The following is a 13,834-nucleotide window of genomic DNA, read 5'->3' as shown; positions in this document are numbered from 1 at the left end:
AAATGTACATAGTATGACCATAGTACATAGTATTGATTGTATATTTAATCAATCAAATTTAATAAATTACACTTTGAATACCTAAGCTTATGTATGTTTTTTATTTATTAAAAATTTGTATAAATCTTATTTAAGGTTAAGAGTTAAACAAATTTTAAAAAGGGCGAGGAATTCTGTAATGGACAATTTAAAATAATTACAACATAAGTACAAGTAATTAATTTTTTTCATTATGGATATCTTCATTCACATATTTTAATCAAAAAAATAAAGTATTATAATGTTAATAATATTGGGTTTATATAATTTGAGAAAAACTGAACATAATAATTTTAAATTTAAACTACCCCATATTTAATAACCTAAATAATTAAACATTTCAGAATTCAGTTTAACTAAATCTATTTTTAAAGTATTTTTATTAGGTAATTTAAATGAAAATCAATATTTTTAAAACTTACCTATTTCCAATAAAATGTCATATACTAAATAGGTAGGTAAACAGTGTAAAGTAATTATCTATTATCTGTGGATTTTTCTTAAAAATTGGTGCTACAGATTATCGTACAGCTAAAAGATTTTTTTATTATTTTATTTTTATGCTAAGTTTATCTTAGTCCGTGGCTGAAAAAAAAATCAATGCCATGGAATGAATATGTGTCTAAATGGTTTTTGGCTTTTGTCACACGTATTACATATATGGTATATAATGTGATCGATGAGTGTAAGATATAATAGTAAACAAGACACTTAAGTAATAATCGGTAAGGATGCAAAAAAAAAAAATGATGTGTAGTTATATGAGGATATAGTACAATACAAGTGATAGGTGAGTTTCTGTCTTCGTTAACATATTATATAATTTAAGATAAGGCTTAGTGTCTAATATAAAATGTTTATTAAGTTATCATAATACCTAATAAAAATTTAAAATAACAAAAAAATCTTATATTAGGCATCTATTTAATGAAAAAAAAAAAAAAAAAAAAAAAAAAAATAAAGTTGAATATGTATAAAATTTTCATACTTCATAGAATTGTATTTGAATAATTAAACACTATTTAACCTGGCAAGAACAGTGCAATTATAAATTTTATAATTCAAAATATATATGGTGCAACAATGGTTTATTATACAATTTTAATGTATTTTTGTATGATTAATTATTCATAATACTAATATTAATTAGTAATTAAAATATGTTATTTATAGTTTTTTAATATACCTACCTATTAATTAAAAAATTGAAAAATATTATTAAAAAAGATAAACATTTAGTATTGAAGATAAATAAATAATTATAATTACCTATTTTTGCTGAGATTTTTTACCGCAATTGAGCAATTCCATTTAAATAGGTGCATTACGCATTCCAAATTACCTAAACTAAATTAAAACGATAGGACTCGAGAACTAATAGCTATGTAGTATGCAGGAACTAGAAACTCACATGACAAAATAACTTTAAGTTAGTTTATTTAGTCATGGCCTCATGGGAACTCATTTTATAAAATATAAACATAAAATTTTATTTACTTTTTTATATTTTCTGTGATAAATGTATCATAACATTCGTAGCAGTAGTTCACCGCACAATCTAATATCGTTGTAGTTGATATTCGTAACAATTGACATTTGAGATAGTTGTATACGTAGTATTGATAATGAAATATCGGAGTAGTATAATCACAGAATAGATTAAATCAGAATGGAAACTGATAAGGAAATACATAGCTTCTTACGGCCGCCCAAAAATATGGTCCGACATTTTGAAAGGGCTCATCAGTGTTGACTTAAAATATAAAATAAAATATTTTCAATACAATAAATATTTCAGTATACAATACTTTTGTGGAAATTCAGTTATCAAGTTGGCGGCTTTTACTTGTATAATTCACTTTTTTCTTTATTAGAGCTTTTAGCAAGACTTTAGACTAATAACCTCAATAATTAAAAATTTCAATAATCAATACTAAAAATTCACATGAGGAAATCAGCTTTATGGATGAAAGGAATAGTAAGTACTAAGTATGAATATAATTTTACTAATTTAAATGATTTCAATTATCTTTATTTTTTAAGTATTTAAGTTTGTATAAGTTAACTGTTTATTTTTGTTTGACAATAGTTTTTTTCAATAAAAACCTTATAATTTGGAATTATATATTTTGAATGTTTTGGACATCTAAATTATAAGCAATAAATAAAAAAAAATTAATATTTCCATCAGTTTCAATTTATTAGTGTTACAAAAATAACAAGCAGGTTAATTATATAATTGAGACTAATTATTACAGTATTAAGTAAAGTAGTTACACATATACACATATAAAAATATTAATATTAATAATAAAAACAAATTGTTAGGAATAAATCTAGGTAGGCATAATTTTTTTACTGACACATAAAAACTTAATATTGGCACAGTATTTTTTATTAATTTTAGTCTATCAATTTTAATTAATAATTATAGTTAAATTTAATGTTAAATAAGAAAAATTAAAATAAACAAATGGAATACTATAAATGAGATAAAATAGTTAATTTTCTATTCTTTAATTTTTTTTCATGTAACAGAGTTCTATTTAAAAATGTAATTGCCGTAAACATTCTGAATCTAATAAACAAATTTATTAAAAAAGATTTGTCGAAAAGTTTACATGGATGACTAAAAGGAACATTACTAGAATGAAGTCTTAGCTTGGAACCAACACCGTTTTCTATAGAAATGGATGAAAATAATTTAATAAAAATGTTTTCTAACTCATAAATAAAATTATAAAAATTATTATGAGGCACCATTAAGTTTCCAAATGTTGATTGTTCACTTGTAGGATAGGCTTTAAGGAAAGATAATATATGAGACTGGTCTAACTGTTTTTGATGACGAGCATAATTAACACAATCTTGGCATATATGCTTTTCAAGACATTTTTTCATGATATAACCACACACATATGTAAATGTGTTCTTCTCAAGTAATTCTAAATTTCTATAATCAACTGTACCGATACTTATTGCTTTAAATTTAAAAAGATTTTTTTCAGGCTCTAATATACTAAGAACTTCACCGGTAACTATTTCTGAACATAATATTTGATCCAAATCTTCTATACAATTGGCGCCAGGTGAAGTTTGAAAATAATTTAAACAAAATATTTTTTTAAAAGCCCAACTCAATTGAATTGGAGTTGAATTTAAATTATTTCCTTGTTGTTGACGGAAAGTACAGAATAGGTTTTCCAAACAATCTCGGTTGACTTTACCAGTATACAGAACATCATTTACATCTTGTTTTGGATTTAAAGAAGTATAAAGCATTTGTAATCCATTTATAGAAATTAGCCAACCTTTGATGAAATTCATACGTTTAGTTTCATCAGCTTGCTTAAATTTATGAATGACTTTTATGTTTCTAAATACATCAGCCATTTTATTTAAATGGTTAATTTGTTCTGGAGTATTTTTGAATGGTCGTTTAAAAGATTTAAGGCCAGGTATTTTTGAAGAATTAAATATATCTAATAATTGGTCCATATCATTAATGAAATCTATTGTGAATTTTGCAGAAGGTGGTAACATTTTAGAAACTAAGGTTGTGGACATGCCAGCTGCAACGCTCTCACTAAAAATTTGAGCAGCTAAATACACTCTCATTTTTTAAAATGGGCCAGGATAGATGTGAGAATATTTTAATTTGGGAGCTAAACGAAGCCACGAAGGTTACATTCAGAATCATAATTATAAAAAGATAAAATATGATCTTTGGTTATAATGTTATCATTAATTTGAAAATTATGTTTAAATAACATATTACGTGTTGATTTAATAAGATGAGAAGGATCATAGATGTAAATAATTTGTTTACTTTCTATCTCAAAAAATGGCCGGTCAGGAGAAACATTAACTAGGTAAGTAAAATTTGATCCTTGATCGGTTACAAATTTTTTAATATTTAAATTAATATGTTGAAGGCGACAAATTGTAGTTAAAATTATATCTTTTAGATCAGTACCAGTACAGTTGCTTGAAACTAGAAAATAGGCAATTGGTTGTTTCCAATTGTGGTTTATACCTCTGATCATCAGAACCAATACATATTTGGCCGGTTCATATTTCTTCAGAGATATGGATTCATGAAATCCAATTATTTTATCTCTTGATACATTATAAAAGAGATTAGTTTTTAAAGACATTCCATCAGCACATAGAATACAATCTAAGGCTTCAGATTTGAAATTACTAATTTTGAAAGATAAAAAATTGAAAAGGAAATCGTTTAGACCTGAATTAAGTTCATACTTACTTGTAACATTTCTTAAGGTGCGACTAGTAGGAAGAGATAAAGAATTTTGCAATAATTTGTAAACTTTAGGACCAAGAAAATAAATACTAAGTGCAAGCTGTTTTATCTCATTCGTATACCTTTGACCCTTTTGTTTTTTTTTTTAAATTTTTCATTTGAAAATTAACTAACATAAATAATGTAGGCTTTAAATTGTCCTTACACACCTTAAGACAATAATCTATTGAATATTTGTCAGCCAACTGTAAACTTAAAGTATTTACTTTATGTAACAATTCTTTTTCTCTATCTTCAGCTTCTCTTCTTAATTGAATTTCTTCAGCAAGTCTTTCATGAGTTTCAGCTTCCGTGGAGTATTTGCTGAAAGATATTTGGGTGTTTGAACACCCAAACTACTCGTTTCAATTTCAGACGATGTTGATTTATCTGACATGGTCACTGATATGTTAGTAGTAGACAAGTCTAAGGTAAAATATATATACATTAGTATTAGAGCCTTCTTTCTTATAATAAATTAATTTTGATTATAGATATGAAAAATATGTATCATTTACCAGCAGTAGATGTCGAACACGATGGTGTGTTATCGCTAATAAGAGTGTCATTTAATGGAACTTGACATTGTTCAACTAATGGAACCTCTTCAGTTAAATTATCAAATATTGTTGGTATTGCATCTGCTTTCAGTCTATTTTTTTGGAAGTTGCTAAACATTTTGTCTTCGAAATGCAAAGAGCATAGCCTATACTTTTTGTTCAATATAACAGGATCAACATTAATGATCTGCAATTTCATTTTTTCAACCAAATAGTACATCTAAAAGTATAATAATATTAATATATAATACAAAATTGATAAAATAATGACATCATTAACATGACCTTTTAATGTTTTAGATTGTCAGAAGATTTGCAAATAAAGAAGCTGCTAGCAATTTGAATGGCGTTTTCAGAATTGATTTACCAAAGCTTGTAAATAAAAATATGTTGTATATAAAGGTTTTAAGTAGTATGAAAAGAAAGAAGTTTTTATAAAAAATATGGGAATAATACATAGCTAGAACTATCTTTTGGAAACGAAAGTAGCTTTTCGGTGTAGTGGACGTGTCTTCCTTACGTTTACTTAAGCAACCAGGAAAATAACATTTCCTGCCACAAGGACTATTGTATGATGTAAACATGTTAAAATATGTATAACACTTTGTAAAATACAAAATTATTATTTTTCTGTTTAATAAAAATCAAAAAAAAAATTTTAAAACACGTGGAAATAACTATAAAACACCAGAGAGAAGTTAAACACAACCTGCCTTGTCCAGTGCTGTTGGCCAAAGCCTAAAAAGTAAACCGTTAATTTTTTTATCTGAAAAAAAAACATTATTTTTTTTTTATCTGATAAAAAACAAAACATTATCATCGACTTAAAAAAGGGGAGAACAGCAGTTGTCCGAAAATTGATAACAGCTCTGACCAAAAAATGGTGGCGTCGAATCTATTGCCAACATCGAAACTTTAAAAACATTTGTTAAAATAATTATTGTTTCTTTTAGTGGTATCACTAGTTTGAAACTTTAAAATAAAATAATTAATTAATTAGAATTAGAAATTAATTAACTTATTATATAATACCACGAATTAAGATATACCTTAATTCGTATTAATCGTATATCTTAATTCGTGTAATATACTATTATGCTATTTATATTATGGTTATTGGTTCCCGATTTTCATTCACTAATCACTTATGTCTTATTTATAGCATGACAAAATAGATATATTTAATTTAATAATACGACCATTAATAGATTAAATTTAATCTATTTATTCCTAATACAACACTGTACAGTATAAGATTAAAGACATACTATTGTCTATTATATAATATAATATCCTAATAATATGAAATATTAATAAATCTAATATGAAAGTGGTCTCTAGTTCTCTACTTCTCTTTTTCTAGTTTAGACACTATAGACGTATTTCCTGTGACATATTTTGTCGTATACTCGACTATTATTACTCGTATAGTCGTATGGGCTGATCACTCTGATGCACTACACAATTAAATGTAAGTTTTTGTATATTTAAATTTAAAAAAACTATTATTTCATCTAAATAATAATTATAAAACATTTTCTAATAACACGTTTTAACTTTTTAAATACATTCCCTCGGAATCTGAAATAGATATTTAATGTTGAAAACGTCATAATTGTATTAAGTACTCTTTACTAGTATCTTTATATTTTATTTTTATTTGTATAATTCACTATAATTGTCATTAATCATTATTCATACAAAAGTGTGAAAACTTAATATAATATCTAATATTTATTTACAATTTATAAATAAAAATACATTTCTAATATTATAGAGGTTAGTAAAATTAGGTACTTAAAATTGTGGTTATTAATATTTAATATTATACTACAATGAATTTACATTTTATTACTGTTAACAAACAAGGCTGCTAATTAAAATATTTTTGAAAATATAACTTACGTTTAAAGTCTTTTAACTATTTTTTTATAGGAAGGTACTTTTCTGTTTTATTCAACTTGTAGAAGTTACAATTTAACTAGAAAATAAAAGTTACTTAAACATAGTTAAAAATCACTAATCAGTTACTTTTTTTATACAGTTAAAGCTAACAAATAAAATAGTTATTTAATTAAATTTAGTTTTAGTTTTAAATAAATGTACCTATGTATTAAAATGAATTTCTGTACACAAATATTATAAAATCAAATAATATAACACGTGTAAATAACTTAACATGACAGTTAAAATAAAAGTTTTTAACTCGTTAGTGCCCTTATATTTAGGTGCATATACATAATTAACCTAACCAAATTAATTATTTGAACAAAAATATATAAATTAAGTTTCTAGTTAGTAAAATAAACGCAAAGTATTAATCACATTTAAAATCGATTCTATGTCATTGTCATACAAAATATATAGATAACCTTAAAATTAAGATAAATTTAACAAAAGCGGGCAAGGGGTACGTTCTGCTGTACATTAGGGGGTGGGGTTGACCTCGGACTAGGGTAGGTTAAATTGAATGCAATGATTGGTATCATTGTATACGAAAAACGATTCTGAACGAAGAATGATTTGTCAGTCTAGAATATATTATATTTAAATATTGTCATATTTATTTTTCATTAGGACGCATTTGCATTGGCATGGTTAATCAATTTTTCCAAAATCATGCATGTAGGTAGTTATCATAATTCACATAGATAATATCTATGATAATTCATAATACTTATATTATCATAGATATACCTGGTATACCATATAATCACATATAATATTGTACACAGCCAAGGTTTATAGATTATTATCTATAAACCTTGCACAGCTGAAGCTGCTGGTATAGATAATAAACTTTATCTATATCTGTGATATTTTATGTTTTGTTTATATTCCGTATATTGACATTGTTGGTTGATTACGGTTTTTAAAATTGTATTTCTATTATGAATTAACCATATTGTATTAATTGTAATCGTTTTAAATTAATATGATTCTACGTCGTGTTGATTCCTTGTGTAACAATTACATATTAACATCAAGACGAGCTATTTCCTAAAGATTCATTAATGTAAGTTTAATAAGTACCTATCACATTAAATTACTTAATATTTACTTATAATCATGTATTTGTTTATTGTTTAGATATTACTAATGGCTGATCTGTATCATCAAATGTGCATATTATTATAATGTAACCAAGCTCAGCTGATGTTATACTCAGTGAACTGTAGTACAAATTGTTATTTGACTCTCAACTGGTAGACTTTAGTATAGAGGTATTGCAAATAATTTGACTAGATTACTATGGACTATTCACAATATAATAATTCAAATTAAATCATTTAATAAAGAATTTTTTTTTATATTTTATTATATTTCATAAAATTAACAGTGGATTAATACATTTGTTTAATTTTAAGTTCAATAGATACAGAATTGTGTAAAAGTTTCGTATCACACAGCACATTGTGTAATGATAAATTCTTTATAAGATTCATAGTTCTTAGTACATCAACAATATCAACTAATAAAAATGTTTGAACTGTTAAACCGAATGAGGCCATTGAAAGATTCATGTACTTTCAACCGTTAAATTGATTAAATATTTTGAATCTGTAAAAAATAACAAATTTAATGTAATAAATTAGTATTAACATATATAATAAGTAGCTTTTTAAATATTTACTTTTTACCTTTAATGTATTATATGTATTATAATATATTCAATAAATTGTTAGTATTCGAGTTGTATGATAGTGAAATGTACAATGTAAAATAATATGAAGTATTATGAATAAATAAATTTAAATAAAATCTGATTATTTATTTTTAGTCACTGTATATTATAATTATTTACTTGGCACAAAATTACAAAATATCATGTCCTAAACAATTTAAATTATGTATGGAAAATAACATCTTATTATACAGGTTTAAGTCATCTAAATACTTAACAGTGGAAGATAGGATTTGCTGTAGAACTGATATTCTATAAGTTATTAAAATATGTTATAATCTAAGACCGCACACTTAAAATTGTAGTTTGTATTTGAGGATTGAATACAAACATACATAGTATAAGGTATTAAGGTCAGAAGTGAGGATAATAATATATAGTTCAATATTATTTAAATAAAAATAAAATCTAGGTTTCTGCTTATGTTAAAAAATAACAATTATTATAAGGTTAGTGCCCTCACACTTTTTATCCAGGCTTGGGACTGGCAACTTATACATATTATTATGTACCTAAGTGAATAGTTGGCGGTTTACACGTTCCTTTTTTAATCCAATAACAGTCAGATTGTATACAGGTTAAGTTTATAATTTATTTTTAGCTGTGTTATGTTTTTTTACCAATTGGAGAATATTTTTACAATCTTTTTAGAATGATAACATATACATCCTTGCTGTTGTTTGGCCATCTTTTTTCTGCAACTGTTGTGTCATTAGCGCAAACCCAATTGGAAGTTCCTTGTCTCAGGTATGGCCAGAGCTCGTGTTTTCTCCCATATGTAATATTGCAGCTTGAGTTTTGTATTGTGCTCCAGCAATTTCCAAAATAGAGGTGGGTACGCCACTAAGTTTTAGATCTGTTATCTTTTTGGGAACAAATTGACCATTTACAAATAATGGAATAAATAGTTTTAGTTGAATTACTATATACTCATTTGCCTCTATTATCTGATGTTTATCTTCAGAACCTCCGATGTTATTACAATTATTGCATTTGTAGTCATTAATGTATTCCAAACATTTTGATTTGTTGAAAATAATGTTTGCAAAGTTTGTGATCTGTGCTGTGGAATCTCAAAATGTATAATCAAACTTGTAGGTGCATAGTTGGCCGTTGTATGATTACAAGTATTGCAATGAATGGTATACAATTCTCGAAATCCAAATAAAGATTCAAATGTAGGTCTACTACGGTCCATAAGTGCTTCTAAAAATTCTATACAATCTTGTTGCTGTTGCAGAGTATATAATATTGTCTCGTTGTCCAAATATTCTCTGATTGTTCGAGTATCACATGACCCACTGTTACTTGTATATTCGTGTAAGCTATGTTGAAGTGTTGGTCCGAGTTGATTATTGCGAATTTCATTTACAAGAGATTGGCAATTAAAAAGAACCTGTATGACAGAATTAGCATAACATGATACCATCAATGTTAGTAAAGCCACAAAATATACTACTTGATGTTATGTCAACTTTATTCTTAATACTTGATATTTTTATTGTTTTTGGATTTTTTGACATAGTTGCATTATCACTTATTGTTTCTAATAATGAATCTGACCTTATGTTGCAATTTTCTGGAACTTTGAGAGTATTACTATTGACCTGAATAAATTGAATATCATTAATTACGGTATTATAATCAACTATTTTGGTTGATTTAGTTTTAGTTTCTGGAACCAAAATAGTGTCACTATCAACCTGTATAAACTCAATATCGTCCAACTTATTATTATTATTCAGGACCTTAGTTGATTTAATCGATTTTTTGGATTTTTCTACAGGAAATCCATCGATTGCAGGAACGTTTGGTTTAATAAAATTGTTTTTGACTTCTTCTTGTACAATTTGGTCATCAACAGTCTCAGAATATTTTTCTATTTCCTTGAAAGTATCTATGTCCATAACCAGAATAGGTCTGTGATCACTTATGAGGGACTCGTACACCAAAGCTGCAATGTCAACATTTGTAATGACATTGTCAATGGTTGTTCCGTGATCTGTAGTAATACCGTCAACCAATATTTTGTAATTGAAATGTTTTAATATTTGAACTAGTTGTTTTGGCGGTTTGTTGAAGTTTACATTGAAATCACCAATAAAGATAACATTGTTTTTGGTGGAAGCTACCGTTTCAATGAAATCACAAAGCTTCTGTACAGGAAAATTTGGCGATGAATATATCCCAATATAGGTAATATTTTCAATGATGACTTCAATTGCTTCTAAGTGTGTCTTTTTCTTTTGATCTTGAAGCAATGTTGTGCTGCAGATTATTTCTTTATGATTAATGGATTCTCCAACAAAACTAATTGAACCACTTTTACCATTTGCATGTATACTGTCTATTCTACAGCATTCTGTATGGTTCTTAATGGTATATGTGTCAGATGATTTTGAACCAGTTTCTTGGAAGAACATTATTTTAGATTGTAAAAGAACAATATCCGCATTAATGTGAGCTTCATATTTTTTTAAAGACCTTATATTGTGTGACATGCAGGAGAGTGGCATGTTGTGTGTCATAATTTTAGAAAAGCGCGGAAAAAGAGCACAACTTGGTGTCCTGAGTCTGCACATTTCATGTTCAACTTTTGCAGAAGGTTTTGGTGGCTTTGCAGGAAAGTAATCTATACGCAAACCTTGAGCAGAAGTTGCTCGACTACATCCTACATATAACATATTGCACTTCAAGAATTTTTGGGGTATATGAAATGCTACAGATTGATATGTGGCACCTTGACTTTTGTGTACCGTCAATGCCAAAGCTTCCACTAAGGGCAATTGCATTCTAGTTACTTTATGGTGTTCTGCATTACCGAGTTGAAATTCTAATTTTATAATTTCAATTGGTGTCCACTTGCACATATCATCTGTGTGTTCGCCTTCGGGTTTTAGTTTGTTTTTTATCTTCTGTCTGGTTAGTGACCCACATCTGACTCGTCAAACTTGATCCAAACTCTTTTTGCAACTTCTTTACCTCCTGCAGTCTGTCCTTTGTTTATTTGCATGAGTTCTCCGATTGCACCGTTCACTATGCCGTCTTCGGTTGAAATGTTTGCTATCACCATGTATTTAGCTGTTTCTTTTAAAACTAACCTTAAAGCTAAACCCATAGTCTTTTGTCGTGGCAGTTTCTTGGCAGATTCAATATCTGATCAATTTGCAGACGTATCAATGGCTTCGGATATGAAACTAACTTGATTCATAGAGTTAAGCACTCTCCTGTTCATTTCGTCGACTTCGTTATTAGTAGCCCAAAGATGCATTACTTGTGGTTGAAAAGTAATGTCTAGGTGGGTTATAAGATTTTGAAAATATTTTACATCAGCTTCCTCCAACTGTCCTCTGGCCAACTTTGTTAACATCATTGCAAATTGTTTGTCATCTTTTTGGCGCATTATTTCAGTCAACTCATAAAACTTGAATGTTTCCCAAATAGATTTAATCGATAACATTTCTACAGCACTTGGAAATTTAGACAATATTTCTTCAAAACTATGGTGTTGCTAATACCGATGCTAATTGAAAGAAATCGCCAAACACTATTACATTTATGTCCCCAAATGGTTTATTTATTCTTAATATAGACCTCAATCGTAGATCAATGTATCCCAGTGTTTTTATGCCAACCATAGAAATTTCATCAATTATCAAAAGTTTTACATTGGCAAACTGACAACGTAGTGTATTTGAAATATCTGAACTTAACTTTGGTAACAATCCGGCAAATTGATTCAATGGTAATTTGAATGTGGAATGAAGTGTTAATCCTTTTATTCCATATGCAGCTTTACCTGTTGGTGCTGTCAGCAATACGGGAGGAAGTGACAGATCATCTATATCTGGTCTAAGATTTGCTATCCGAATTACAGATTGTGCTAATGCACGTATAAGCATTGACTTTCCAGCTCCCGCTGGTCCAGTGACAAAACCTTCATCGCAGGATGATCTTTTCCCCACAATGACTTCTTATGACATTAGTTGTATGATATAAGAGTTGGCGTTGACCGCCGTTTAGACATCCGATTAAGTCTTTAAACTGTTCATTGTCTATCAAGTGCACTATTATCTTACCATCATCTTTAGGTGAATCTACATCTGATGTATTGGTATTTTCAACATAATCTCCAACATAGTTTATTAGTACATCGTCTGGTACCCAATCTTCATCGTCTACAAGCTGATTATTGTTTCGGCCTTGTTCTCCTTCTATTTGGATTTCATTATCGTCTAATTGGGTTTCTTCTACTTTATTAAACTGTTGGTACAACTTTTTTATTTGATCAATGTTTGTTTCATACACTTGTTTACAGTTAATATCTAACAAATCAATTTTTTCATCGCACCATGGTAAAAATAACATAATAACAATGTTCATTTTTATCCACATTAAACCTAACATACCGTATGATTTTTCTGATTTTACGTTTATGTATATACTTGTTTGGTTTTCCGATTAGAGTGGAGTCAATCGGATAAGTGGTATCAGGTTCATTATCAGTGTCAGAATCAGAACTGTTGTTGGCCGGTTTTTTTTTACCGCGGACTTCATAATTGGAGCCAAATTCTGCTAAAGTTACATCTTCAAGACTGTGTGGTCTACATCAGGGGTCGGCAACCTTTTTGGTGTCAAGGGCCAAAAAATAAAAATAAATTTTTTCACGGGCCATAATTTGAATACACCTTATTTTATGTAAACGAAATATTATAGTAATTTAAAATTTAATTTATTTAAGTACATCACTGATTGGTACATTAATTATTGAGGTATCTACAAACAAAGTTATAATAATAATTACACGTTATAATAATAATAAAAAAATACATAGTAAAATATAATATAATATTGGAAAAAATAAATAAATAAAAATTAATGTGATTTTTGAATTTGAATAGCATCAACAAGTTTATTGATAGCAGGTTTTATTTTCGATGTAGAAATTCTCAATACAGCGTTTAAGTGACCATCGGTTAATCGCGAAGCATATTTGCTTTTCCGATATTTCATTAGTGAAAAAGTTTGTTCACAAATATAAGTGCTCCCAAATATGGTCAACATTTTTTTAGCAAAATATTTTATTTTGCTAAATTTTGTTTCACAGAGACTCGAATAAAACTGAATTAAGTTATGACAATCACGAAAAGCGGTTTTAAGATATTCGTCACTTTGCAACTCAATAATTTCCATTTGTAAACAGCTTTCAACGTCATCTATATCAACTACAAACGGGTTCTGAAATAA

General features: G+C 27.5%; 2 protein-coding genes across 2 annotated transcripts; both read right to left on the bottom strand.

Moving 5' to 3' along the window:
* Positions 1 to 2,520: 2,520 nt before the first annotated feature.
* On the bottom strand, positions 2,521 to 3,657 carry LOC126553840 (uncharacterized). The gene has a single exon (XM_050208952.1). The coding sequence runs from the start codon at positions 3,655 to 3,657 to the stop codon at positions 2,521 to 2,523; it is 1,137 nt and encodes a 378-aa protein (XP_050064909.1).
* A 758-nt stretch (positions 3,658 to 4,415) lies between these two features.
* On the bottom strand, positions 4,416 to 5,073 carry LOC126553839 (uncharacterized). Its single transcript, XM_050208951.1, has 2 exons — positions 4,861 to 5,073; positions 4,416 to 4,768 (listed from the first exon to the last, which is right to left on the bottom strand). Exons 1-2 carry the CDS (start codon positions 5,018 to 5,020, stop codon positions 4,611 to 4,613), a joined length of 318 nt encoding a protein of 105 aa, XP_050064908.1. The 5' UTR covers positions 5,021 to 5,073; the 3' UTR covers positions 4,416 to 4,610.
* Between the last annotated feature and the right edge of the window lie 8,761 nt (positions 5,074 to 13,834).

The sequence above is a fragment of the Aphis gossypii genome, unplaced genomic scaffold (genome assembly GCF_020184175.1).
Source record: "Aphis gossypii isolate Hap1 unplaced genomic scaffold, ASM2018417v2 Contig00341, whole genome shotgun sequence".
NCBI classification, from domain to species: domain Eukaryota; kingdom Metazoa; phylum Arthropoda; class Insecta; order Hemiptera; family Aphididae; genus Aphis; species Aphis gossypii.
Note: the sequence above shows the minus strand (reverse complement) of the source record. Positions and strands in the feature narration are given on the sequence as shown.